The sequence below is a fragment of the Prionailurus viverrinus genome, chromosome F2, assembly GCF_022837055.1.
Source record: "Prionailurus viverrinus isolate Anna chromosome F2, UM_Priviv_1.0, whole genome shotgun sequence".
NCBI classification, from domain to species: domain Eukaryota; kingdom Metazoa; phylum Chordata; class Mammalia; order Carnivora; family Felidae; genus Prionailurus; species Prionailurus viverrinus.
The window spans coordinates 12,189,135-12,202,312 of record NC_062578.1 but is presented as its reverse complement, the minus strand read 5'-3'; the positions used below and the strand labels follow the sequence as shown (position 1 = coordinate 12,202,312).

At 43.2% G+C, this 13,178-nt stretch overlaps 1 protein-coding gene across 2 annotated transcripts in view; it reads right to left on the bottom strand.

Annotated features, from left to right (window-relative positions):
- The window catches only part of CHD7 (chromodomain helicase DNA binding protein 7), a 191,131-nt gene that overhangs the window by 32,096 nt on the left and 145,857 nt on the right, over positions 1-13,178 (bottom strand). For both annotated transcript variants that reach the window (XM_047842070.1, XM_047842071.1), the window contains exons 12-15: positions 12,552-12,795; positions 10,642-10,818; positions 6,348-6,491; positions 4,932-5,187 (exon numbers count right to left, since the gene is read on the bottom strand). In XM_047842070.1, the coding sequence (XP_047698026.1) occupies positions 4,932-5,187; positions 6,348-6,491; positions 10,642-10,818; positions 12,552-12,795 (821 nt within the window). The remainder of the gene's footprint in view (positions 1-4,931; positions 5,188-6,347; positions 6,492-10,641; positions 10,819-12,551; positions 12,796-13,178) is intronic.

Sequence of the window (13,178 nt, the reverse complement as noted above, 5' to 3'; positions counted from 1 at the left end):
TTCTCATAGCCTCGTGCAGATTTCCGCTTGTACAAAGACTTGGGTGCATCAGAGGAGCCTCAAGAGGATGACACCGTCAGGAGAGAAGCGCTCACGGCTCCCCCACACCCAAACGCCAAACACACACAGGCTAAGCTTGCTTCGACTGCTTAGGTGGCTTAGCCAGAATTAGACAGCACCGGTCTGGCCTCCTCCCATCTCGGGGGGGTTAATCAGGCCACGGCTGCTGTGCTCAGCACCTCTCCCTAAGGATGGGGGTGGGGTCACCCATTCTTTAGAAAATACAAACAAATCCACCTAATGGGATTGGTTCCCAGCCTTCAAGTGTGCCAGAAACTGTAAACTACCCTTCTTACCACTGGTTTTAAACATGTGAACTCACAATACATCAGACGGGTATGCACAAAATCTCAAAAGGGGCTTGAAGGCCAGGTGGGGTAGACCCCACGGCTACTCGGACAGAACCTCTGCAAGCAGCAGCAGATATAAGACAAATGCCATCCCATTTCCATCTGAAGGGCACTTGTGCAAATCAAGTTATGGCACAGTCATATGCAGAAATACAGCTTGGTAATTATTACTCAACAGAGAATCTTACTGAGAACTGATTAAAGTCACTTCATGCCTTTACCCAGGCACTAAGGCCCCTGCAAAGCGCACTGACTTGCGAGGAAGGGGGCCTGGCCGGAAATGCCAGCGGGGTCGGAGTCACTGGTCTCTCACTCCCTTTTCCACGTGAGCAAGAGGCTAATACGCAAGACTTTTCTCTGAGTGGGGAAAAAATGGGAAAGGTTTTGACTAGGAAAAGGTAAAAACAAACTGCTGTTGAAGAGCATCCGCAGGAATGTTCTTGAATAAAGCTGAATAATATTTTTCAAAACATGACACTTAGAAATCCAGGTTCTAGATTCAGGACAAGAAGGCCATCAGGAGACAGGGGAGATGGATTTAAGTCCATATATTACATTAGGTCTTTTTAAAAAGTGTATTCCTGTGCCAGACAGTATAAGCTCTTGACAATTCAGAACTAGATTTTACTCCTGATACTTGGGCAGTTATTTTTTGGTCCACATGAAAATTATAGTTCGAACCAAAATATAGTACATTACTTAGTTTAAAACAAGCTGATGGTTAACTCAATAGTTTTCAAAAATGAAATAATCACTTTGACAAGTATCAGACATATGAGTAATTTTAGTAAAAAATTGAAAATATAAATACTTTAGGCAAATTAGCAGAGAAATTTTTTTCATTTTAAATTTGTTCAGAGAAAAGAAAAGTGACTTTCTTGCTTTTTCATTGCTACTACTAATTTCTCATCTTATAAAGAACAGTCAAACTTAAAATGCATTTGCTCTTACCTGACAAAAGCTACTGCCGAGTTAATCAATCCAGCTCTTTGTTACCAATTCAGGTTCTTAAAGTGGCGGGCAGTTTTAGAAATATCAGCAAACATCTATCCTATGTGATTCCTCTAACGCCATGTTTATCACGGTCAGATTGAAGGAAAGAGGTCAGGGAAGGTGTTGGGGAGAAAACCAGTTTCTACCTTCTGAGGTCACAGGCAAATTTTCAACTTTACCAGTTAAAGATCTACCTTGATGTGAGATTCATAAATATCAATCCGAAAATTAATAGGTTATGATAAGCCAAAATACTTTGTGGACACTGCCCTAAATTAAAGCACTGTTCATGCTACATTTCAAAACGTGTGTTTGCATCAGAGAAACTTGAGACGAGTGTGGAAGTCTTTTCACTTAAACAGATGGTCACTGTGAGGGCAGTGACCGCTCTGTTATCTAGCTACAACAAGAAGTTATTATCTAGCCAATGGTGTCCAGCCACAAACAAGAAATTATTTTCTTTTGAAGACAACCAGAAACACAGTTACTATTTTCTATCCCAAATTCATTCCGCTGTGCAAGCTTCGGCTTATCTTCTGTCCCCTATTCTCTCTACTCCTCCTAACCCCCAACAAGGACAACAAATGACTCTTAAGTCACTCCTAACCATTAGGGGACGCTGACCAAGTTTTCAACATTATTTGTACTCTCACATGGGGAACCTAAAACTGGACCTTCCATTCTATTGAAGCTGGGGCCAGGAACGCTGACTGCATTTATGTTCCCCGGTTACCCGCTTATCTAAGCAAAAGCACCACCGACCAAGTGCTCACGGTGTGCCCCCAAACACTGTGCTGAGCACTTAAGATGCTCGCCAACACTGAAAATATTACTCACTTACATAGTTTGGGTTCTGCCGTCAGTTCTAATTCCTTTCCCTGTGCTTTGCTTGCATGACCATGTGTTACCAACTTTGCTTCCAGCTTCCACAATTACAGAAATGTTGCGCTTTCCGGGATCGAACTTTAGCTTGACAACCCATACAAATGGCAATTTAACCTCCACCACTGAAAACTTCCTTGAACCCGCTCAGTGAACACGTGTAGAGTCAGCATCACATCAGTATACTTTCTACTCCGGACTGTGGATAAAAAGATGGGCGGTATCAGCCCCGGGGCAACCCTGGCGAAACCCAACGTCCAGTCCACGGAAGTTATCTGGGCAGTTGTAACATCGAACGTGCCCGTGGGGTGTGCGCATACATTTCCTTTACAGTTTCTCGACATAAACGCGTATACACACACCTGCTTAACAGATACTTCATAACTTGTAGGGACAGAAAAAGCTGACCCCAAGGTGTGACCAATTAGAACAACTGCCGCAGACATAAGCCTCCAAAATCCTAAGAGACTCCTGGTGAACAATGAGTTGTTATATAAGATGATCCTGAAGAGCAATCAGCCAAGGAAGAGACCCAGCAGCTGTGTTTTGTTTTTTTTTTTTTTTTTTTGGGGGGGGGGGCCCTCCCTCGAAATGTTCAGTGCGTATAATCAGCAAGTAAGCAGACAAGATAGACTTGATGGAACTGCGCGTGGGTATCTGACAACGATCGATGACATCAACCCTTTCGCACGCATTCTGCTGGCAGCATTTAAGCTCTTTTGTGAGTGCCTTCCTTTCCCCCCTTGGAGGCTACTAGCCTTCATTTGCTTTCTAGCAGCTATTAAATGCAAAAGTGTGTGTGTGTCACACGCACGCGTGCTTTACTCATACCATCAATCACCCTAAGCCTCAACACCATCTCCCCAACCCAGGAACAGGCTGGTTGACACTCACCATAATGGCCTTACAGGCTCTTAAACACACAGCATTAGTAGGTTGGCAGCATTAAACACAGAGTTGTCACACAGAATGCTCTCTTTCGCGGACAAAGCTAAAAGCGCAAAGCTTGGAAGGGAAGTTCATCGATGTCACACCACAGCAAGGACCTCAGGTGATAGCCCGAGACTGTCTTCCAGGCGTGGACCACTCTGTCACTGAATAACAAAAACTTGGGGACCTGAGGTGGCTGACAGGTGTGTAAGCCATGAAAGGGGGGAAAGATTGGAAACTCTTTAAATTAGCTGCCCTTGAACTCCATGGATTGTGGTAAAGATAAAACCAAGCTTTGTTCCCCTGGAAGAGGAACCTAATTGCGTTGCTGGCCAGTTATAATTGCGCACCAACACCCCAGTTGAACTGGTCATCACTTTTCTTTCACCCGTATGAACTCCGGCCAGGTATGGCAGCAAGAGCCTCCTGGCAGGTCTTTCTGCCTGTAGGTCTTTCTCTGCTCCCTCCCATCTGTTTTATGTGGTGTTGCCAGGTCAAGCATCCTGAATCACTCCTCAGCTCAAACACTAGCCACGGTTCTCCACTGTCTACGGTAAAGCCAACATTCCATGACCTCGCATTTAAGCCTCTCCACTGTGGGGGTCCCAGGATGTGTCTAAGGGTCACTGTCCCACTGCTACTCACGTGGACTTTATACTTTGGGCAAGTTCCCCTTTGTTTTCCTGCCTCTTTGTCTTTTCTCAGATGTCATTACACCAGTCTAAATGCCCTTCCTTTTTCTAACCCTGACTGGCAAACTCCTTCCCACCCCCCCAGACTTGTCTCAGTGCCACCGCTTTCTCGTCGCTCTGTAATCTCCATCCCTGAGATGGAGGCTCAAACAAACCTGAAGGCTCCCATACCCTCCAGAGTGCCCCACACATCACAGGCATGCAATATGGACCCGTTGACTATTTGTGGAAGGCTACAAGACAGGTTTTTGCTCAAATCAGTTATAAGACACTCTCAATGTAGCTAAGAAAACAGGAAGGCTATAAAGTATTCATCAGTAACAGAAACAAACTGTTCTCAAAGTCTTAAAATGACCCCTCATGGTTGATGGGGGGTGGGAGGGAGGGGAGGGTGGGTGATGGGTATTGAGGAGGGCACCTTTTGGGATGAGCACTGGGTGTTGTATGGAAACCAACTTGACAATAAATTTCATATATTGAAAAAAATAAAATAAAATAAAATGACCCCTCATTCTTAGGGAACAAGTCCTAAAAGCGTCTAGACTGAAACTTCTTCCTATCAAAGTCTCCAGACAGCTGCCAGCCGCCTTCTCCGCCAGCTCCTCCTCAACTCGTCTGATGCAAACACACACACGGAACACGCGTGCGTTTGTGTGCACGCACGCGCACTCCCCCTGCCCACGCACAGCCAGAAAGTCTCAATTGAGGCTAATCTCTCTTTAGCTGTTAGCACGTTTGATGCTCTTCAGCCAAGAACACTAACATCTCCTTCCAAGGGGTGAGACAGAGGCAGGGAAGGAGGAGACAGGAGAGCTGAGGTCCTGCCACAAGGATCAGGGAGGGCAACGGTCCTCCGCCTTCAGCCACCACAGAAGGAGGCATCAAGGACGGGAAGGTGGTGAAACCCGCGTTGAGATGACAGGATCCAGTCATGACTACAACCCACCAAGTCCTCTGGAGGGAGAAAAGGACTCCTGGAGGTTGGACAGTCATTTAAAACGCGCTTCCCGGCGCACAGGCTTACCGTTAATAAGGTATGGGTGATTGCAGCACTTCCGTAGCTCCATCATAGTGTTTAAAAGGTTAGGTACGTTAGCTTGACCACCACCTTTGGAGAGAAATGTGAAATTCTTCTCAAGGATGGCTCGGTAATATTTCTTCTGAATGTTCGTGAGCTCAACTTCAATAATGGTTTCTTCTTTGGGGGCCAAGTTCTTTTCTACATCCTCCTTGAGACGTCTCAACATCATTGGCTTGAGAATAGCCTGGAGTTTTTGCACCTAAAAAAGGACCTTAAGTAAATACTGGTATCGTGATTTGCTTGCATGTTAAAACACATTCTAACATGGAAAATCAGGACTATCTTATTCGTTTACCGTTCATTTTCATTTGTCAAAGCCCAGTAAGGGGATGAAGGCCCTAATCTCTCAGCTTGCGTCACAGAAGCGCACGAAGGTTGAATGAGTCGGCGTTAAATGGCCTGTTTCGGCCAGGAGCCCGAGCAGCCAGAAGGCCTGACAAGCACACAGCAGAAAAGAACTCAGTGTATTCCCTGAGCCTTCCCTTCTGTTTGTCTCAAGCCATAGGGATGATGAGGAAGAGGGAAGACACGATGTCATGGGAGTGCTGTGCTTTAGTTCCCTTCCTTTCTGGAAAGAGCTAACAGAATGAGCAAGCCAGGAGGTACCTACTCCGTCCACCAATAAGCGGGCAGAACATCTCTCTCTGGTTCTCGTTTCTGCTGACTGGCAATAGGACATACAGCTCACAGGATAGTTTTTATTTTAAGAAAAGCAAAACCAACATAAAGCAGACTTTACCCTGAACTGAACTAAGAGGCTTTAAACAGTAAGTTGTAGGGGGCAGGGGCCATAAAGACCAAGATTTCCAGCGTATCTCTATCTGTTTCAATTACAGTACAATAATGAATACCCACACAGCTCTTAGGATGTATAAAATAACCAGCTGCTTTTCAAACACAATACCTCATTTATTTCTCACAGAAATCCTGTGGGGTAGTTTAAATGAAAATACAGAGAGTCAGAAAAGTAAGTGAACAAGTATGACTAGAATCCCGGAACTCCAGGGGGCGAATAACTACAAATTGCCATGGCTTCTGACACTGAGCTCACAAGTATACATAGTGAAATCACCATCCTGAATAGCACCGCGGTCTCTGAAAATTACATGAGTAGGTAATAAGTAACCTCGCTGAACAATTCTCGACAGCCCGTCACCAGGGCAGACACACAAACAAGAACACGTCGACAATGAAGACTCGGAATGTCCAAGGAAAGGAGGCGGAAGGCTCCCCTGACCAGGGGGCGAGAAAAAAACCGACACAATTTACATTTTTACATAGCTAAGTAGGAACGCTTTGCCACTTCTTGGGTTCGTCTTCAACGACGTGACTAAAGCACAAAGTAGACGTGGTAAGTACCTGTTCTTCTGTTTTCAGATCGCCAAATTCTTGCATGAAGGTGGTTTCTGAAGGGAAACGACTCGGTTCCAAGAAATGAAGCAGGCTGAAGAGTTCCTCCACCGTGTTCTGTAGGGGGGTCCCCGTCAGCAGCACTTTGTGCTCCTGCGGGAACACAAGGAAAGCAACGGACTGAATCGCGACAGAAGCGGCGTCTTAAACCCAAAGCCTCTTTTTGCAGACATCCATTTGCCTACTTCTCATTCGTGCAGCTCGGCATCCACCACACGTGACGTGGAGGCGGTGGGCGCGAAGGCGGAGATACGAGGAACACTTGGACCCTGCTTCAGACACGTTGGCGGGGGCCCTCTGGAACGCTGCAGACCCCATAAACATGTCTTGCCCTTTCATTTCTTCCAGGGGTTACCAGGTCGGCATTTTAGTGCCATGGCGGTGCAAGTGGCCTGAGACGCAACGCTTTTTCCCCTCCCCAAGTTTTTTTCCTAAAATCCCTGGACTCAGAGAGAGCTCACATGCTTCTTTCTGTTCTCTACATCAACAGCATTCTCATCTCCCCATCTGCTTCCTGCATGACTCACTTTAGAGACAAAAGAAGTTCTTCTACAGGCAACAGCATATGAAAAACCATTTTGTTCTGCAAAAATTTCAAACTAGCAAAGAGGTCAGCTTGGTTTTAAATACCACAATCACTTTTTTTTTTTTTTAACAGATGCTATTTCTAACTTTGTTTCTTTGAACCAAGTTAGGTATTTCTTTAAGATAATTCTTCCTGTTTACGAGCTCTTTCTCCAGCTTTCCTCATGCATCTGTTCTCTTGTCTTTGTGTTTTATACCCAACACAGAGGAGCTGTTTCGCAGTGACCGGTTTTAACGGTAGTGAGTTCATTAATCTTGAGGGCCTCATTGGTCAATATTTTGTTTGGCCATTTCACGCACAGTACAGTGAATAAAACTAGTTCAGAAAGTGACCCTACCTTCTCGTAGATTCAAAAGCAATTGTTCCAACTTAACATGAAATCTGACAAGAGTTGGCTGCAAGCAGAGAGTATATGCTCGGGAAACACTAGATAAATGATACAACTAGGGACACGATAATTTTCGTAATATGTACCACGCCTCATCTGCCAGTGAAGCTCTTTGAAAGTGAGGTGAAGCAGTGCAGTTTGCTTTCATTCCTCCTCTTCTTCCTTTTGGATAAAGAGGTCTCTCAGGAAGATACACAGACCACCATCATCTTCGGACTCATTAAATTCATAGAGTAAGGAGTCTGCAAATCACCTCAAGGGTTTCTACCGTAAAACCATCCTGGTGGGTAACATGGGCCACAGTCCCTGACATACTCAAGTTCTGAATTACTCAAGAATTTTTTACACTGTCACAGATTTGGGAAGGAGCTACTGCACTGGAAGAGCTGTATCGATACTGAAGACTGTCTCCCAGTTTTCTCGTATCCCTTATGACCGAGCTCAATCCTTAACCTCTAACCAAACGCTTCAGAAAAAGCCTTTTAAGTTATTAATTTCAAAGTAATATTTGAAAAAAAGGAAAGGGGCTCCTTTTTCATGCTGTTTTCCCTCCAGGGCTGTTTAAAGCCAGTTACACCAAATGATTACACACATGACATTTTTATAAGGTTATATATGAGTAGTGGAACAAAACCAGGTTTTCATTTGAAAGTGACTGTGAAATAACACCTGATGAATACACACAGTATCATAAAACATCATGTAAGAGACTGGGGCTATCAAGCTTATCACCTCCAAGCTCAACTACGCCAGGGGATACGCTTTTGGCTTGAAAACGTTACCGGCCCTCCCTTTTAGCTCTGATGGAGTGATACACATTTCATTTCATTGCAGCAAACTCTTTAATTTGCGTGAGGCCTCCCGACAATGAAAGAGGAGATGATGGAATCAACGAAGGACCACGGCCACCTCCAGAGAATCCCCTCCTTGTCAATGATGCACAAGGGGATGCCGTGCTCCCCAGGGCTTCTATGGAGGATGGGTGGACCATAGACGTCCCTCTACAAATCCTCTCCGGAAGCATTTCCCTGGGGATGGGAGAGCTGAAGACACTCTCTGGTCCCCTCCTTCTGAGCAGGCACTTGGAACACGATCGTCATCAAGTGCCCCTTCCTCCTAACTGAGTCTAGGGCAGGAAACAGCGCCGGCCTCTGACCTGCTCCGTAGCTGGATATACTTACTGGTCCTTATTTTCACTGTGACTTATTCTAGGAAAGAAGAATGAAAAGCAGCCAGTGTAGAAGTTCTCACGATATTTACTGTAAGTAAGGATTTCAAGGCCAAGCAATGAGCTGTCCAGAACGGGACAAATACAATTACACTCCAATTCTGAACAGTGCTGCTCTGTTCCATCTGGAAAACGTCTCTTCTGAGATAAAGATTCTTGGCCATCAGAAAAACAACTATTTGGTTCATTTGCTTATCAGAGATTGCCAGTGGTTCATTTGCAATCAGAGCCATGAATGAGTTACAGGTATGCAAGTCCTTGGGGCAGCCAGCAGGGTTGTGAGTCAGTATCCCAGGGCTGGTCACCTATGGCAGTGGGCAGTGTTCTCAGCTTACCCCACTGTGACATACTACAATGACACGCAGAGAACATTACCACTTTCTGTATGTGCCATTACGTGAAAACGGTTAGGAGACACTGCAATTTGTAACCGAAAAGTTATCTGTATAACAGATTCTAATCCATTAATGAAGTGTTGCTGTAAACAATGGAAAATCCTTTCAAGTCTCCCAATGACAATTAGGTTGTTTGCCGAGAGAGTTGAATCTGTACGCATCACTGGAGGACTGCTTTGCAGTTAAGCATCAACTGCCTGGAAGCACACAAACTAGTAATAGGAAACAACTTAGATAAACTCAGGTGACGATTTAAGCCTTCGGAAAAGGGTACTGTGTCTTCTACGTGAACCACTGTGAAGATGGGTCCCTACTCAGAAGATACAGGTCAGTATTTCGGGAACATTCGCATTTCCCTGCCGATACAGGTTGATTTCAATGTAAGGCTAACGTATCGCCTGAGAGAACGAACACAGTAGCAGAGTTTCTCTTTTCCACTTGCTTACCTATGTCTTCAAGACCATGCGCTGTTTCTAAAGTATTCTAATTTCTTTTGTGGATTGGCCATCAAATATAAACTGATTTGAAAAAGCCTTAGGATGGGAAATCCCATCCTTACTAGCATAATTCAGGCAGACTTTTTCCTTTAAACACAACTAGACTTTGTTTGTTTTTGATTAAAAGAAGAGCCGGCTAATGAATAAGAGAATCGCTTCAAAGAACCAGCTGCAACAGAAAGCTTTTAAGTGTTCTTTTCGGTAGTACGAGTCTTCAGGAAAAAAAATTTATAGCCGCAAACACATAGAATGTTCCTTCCCCTCTCAAACTCTCAATTAACAAGAGATCAAATTAATCTGCAGAAGGCAACATCAAAGAGATTTTTTAAATTTTTTGCACTTTTTAAAAACTTCGCAAAAACATTCAAGACATACTGAATGACAGTAACATTGCTTCTAAAACGTACATTAAAAATGAAAACAAGCGATCAAAACCCACCTTGCAAACTACAGATAGCAAAGAAGTCTGAGGATGGCTGAAGTCACGTAATAATTTCTGCTAGGAAACCATACACACAGAAGTATGGAACGGAAACTCAGTTAAATCCTACCACGTCTACAACACGTTGTCCCATAACACTCCTACTGAAAAAAACCTATCAGAAAAACCTGACCACCTCTTCGGAAGTGGGGAGAGGAAGGGGCAAGCATGGTCTAAAACTCCAGATCAAATTCAAGGTCCCATAACGCCCCAAACTTCCAAGGGTCTGTGCGAACTTGACCAATCCCAGGTATTAACCCATCTTACTAAGAACTTCCATTTACAAGCGCTACTGGATCCAATGTGCCAAAACCATGAGCCCTGGAATATAACTTCATTACCATTCCTGGACCAAAGCCTGGCCCAACAGCATGTGAAATGGCAGTATTTATAAGCAAAAGGGAAAAGTAAATAGTTGAAATTCAGCTCAGTGAAACTATCCCGACTACAGCCTGCTGTAACACAACTGCACAAAGATACCGGCCAGTCATGTAAGAATCAAGGACAGCAGCAACTTTTGAGTAACTAAAAGCTCAGGAGGATATACCACCATATTTGACAGGCTTTGCAAACCCTACACAGGTAGCAGTCAAATTCAAAGCAGTGGGAACACCGAGTCAGTAACGATTCTGTTCAGGTTCAATGGAATCATCACTATGATCACTGACCAAGTCCATCATCTTGAGCCCCTCCAGAAGCTTGCAGTTCCTATTCTTCAGCCTGTGGGCTTCATCAATGACGACACAGCGCCATGGAATATTCCGCAGCTCAGGACAATCCGTCAAAATCATCTCAAATGTAGTGATGATGGCATGAAACTTATAGGACCCCTTTATCACTCGACCCTATAAGAACAGTTCTAAATTACTATTTAGCATTAGAGATCACATTAACTTTAATTAATAAAAAGCATGAAACATATGTATTTCTCTTTTGGGGACATCTTTATTTTGGGTAACACATGCATTTTGTTTTCAAGGTATTTTGCAGGGGGGCTTTAAAACCCTTTTTTTAAATTTATTTTTTTTAATGTTTTTTTGTTTTGTTTTGTTTTCAGAGAGAGAGAGAGAGAGAGAGAGAGAGAGAGAGAGAAAGAGAGAGAATGCACAAACAAGCGGGGGAGGGGCAGAGACAGAGGAGAACAGAGGGTCCAAAGCAGGCTCTGCACTGACAGCAGTGAGCCCGATGTAGGACTCGAACTCAAGGACCGTGAGATCATGACCTGAGCCGAAGTCGGATGCTCAGCCAACTGAGCCACCCATGCGCCCCTAAAAACCTTTCTTTTTAAAGGAAGTCTGCAAATCATTAGTAAAATTTCTGATTCAATTTCTCTCCAGATCACATGTAGTAAAGCGCCACTAAGTATGTTCATTCTAGTTATAGCCTACAGACTCCAGAAAGGTAAGAAGGCAAAAGGATGATGTACTAAGGCAACTTTTTAAAACCTTTTTTACTTTTGAAAACTTTTTACTTTTATTTTGCTTGGGTAACTTATTTTTTACTTTTTTTCTTGAGAGGGAGGAGTAAGTGGGGGAGAGGCAGAGGGAGAGAGGGCAGGGGGAGAGGGGGGAGAGAGGGAGGGAGGGAGGGAGGGAGAGGGAGAGGGAGGGAGGGAGGGAGAGAGAGAGAGAGAGAGAGAGAGAGAGAGAGAGAGAGAAAATCTTAAGAAGGCTCCACACCCAGTGCAGGGGCTCAACCTCACGACCATGAGATCATGACCTGAGCTGAAATCGAGAGTCAGATGCTTAACCGACTGAGCCACCCAGGTGCTCCTATGTTTTACTTTTGAAGGGCTAAAATGAAAAACCATTCACTTAGGATAGAACTTACAACAAATTCTCAAATCTAAAGATAAGTACCAAAATAGATTTCAATATTTTTCTCCTTGAAGTATTTAATTATAGGTCAGATTTTACACATAAAGCAAACATATAAAACAAAACTCTGTCCTATCTCCAGCTATAGGACTACCATTTACCACCTGTAGCTTAAAACTACTTTAGCACACACTATTCTTCCTTCTTTGTCATTTATAATGCTTTGACGTCAATATCATACAATAACTGTATACAGGTAACAGAGAACAAGTAAGAAATCATACCAAGTGCTACCTAGAGCCAAAGGAGAAGTTCCTCCCTTTGGGTGTATTTCACTCAACATTATATGCTCGGATGTGCCACTCAACATTGCATGCCTAATCATTTTTACTTCCAGTAATAGTTTCACAAAATATTCTTTCTACTTACATTGAATAACACCATTTTTTGTTTAGCTTTTTCTTAGGCTTGCAAAATAAAACCAGTTAGTGCATCAAAACATTAAATGATTTTCCGTAGTTCACCCAAAGTAAAAATATTTCATTCACTCTTATCTAATAATCAGGATGACCAAAGGTATAAAAAGTAGCTATATTTACAAGATGAGAAAGTATAACACAATAAACTGGATAAGAAATCTAAAGCAAATTTCTCCATTTCGTAAAATCTAGGCCTTTCCCCAAAATGTCTGAGACCATTTTAACATCCAAAACCTTAAAACACACACAAGAAGCATCAAGAATCCACTTGTGATGTTTTACCTGGGGATCTTTGAAGTACATTTCATACAACTGAATGGTCCGACGACTAGCTTGACTCCCATGATACACAACCACGTTCAACTCTGTCCAGGTACGGAATTCCCTTTCCCAGTTGGGGATTGTGGACAATGGGGCAATTACTAAAAAAGGGCCATGGATTCCTTTCAAATATATCTCATAGAGAAATGTAATGGACTGGATAGTCTTTCCCAAACCCATTTCATCTGCTAAAATGCAGTTTCGCCTTTGGGAAGGAAACAAAATGAGAAAAGTTTAGTAAGTATGGATATTAGATACTGCTGTCTTTTTACAAAACATATGCTATTATATTCACAAATGCCTACCTCGGATGTTCTCTCAGATTCAACAGAACACATTTTCAAACAAAATCCTCTAAGACATCATTATTTCTACATACTTCTATCAATGTCGGTGTTAATGTTTGTTGGATAAATATTAAGCATACTTCCAATCCTTGCTGTTTTTCATAATTCTTATTAGAGATTAAAGTGTTACACTATTATTTGATTAATATTAATATTATTTTTTTAATTTTTAAGTTTATTTATTTATTTAGAGACAGAGACAGTGCGAGTGGGGGAGGGGCAGAGAGAGACAGAGAGGGAG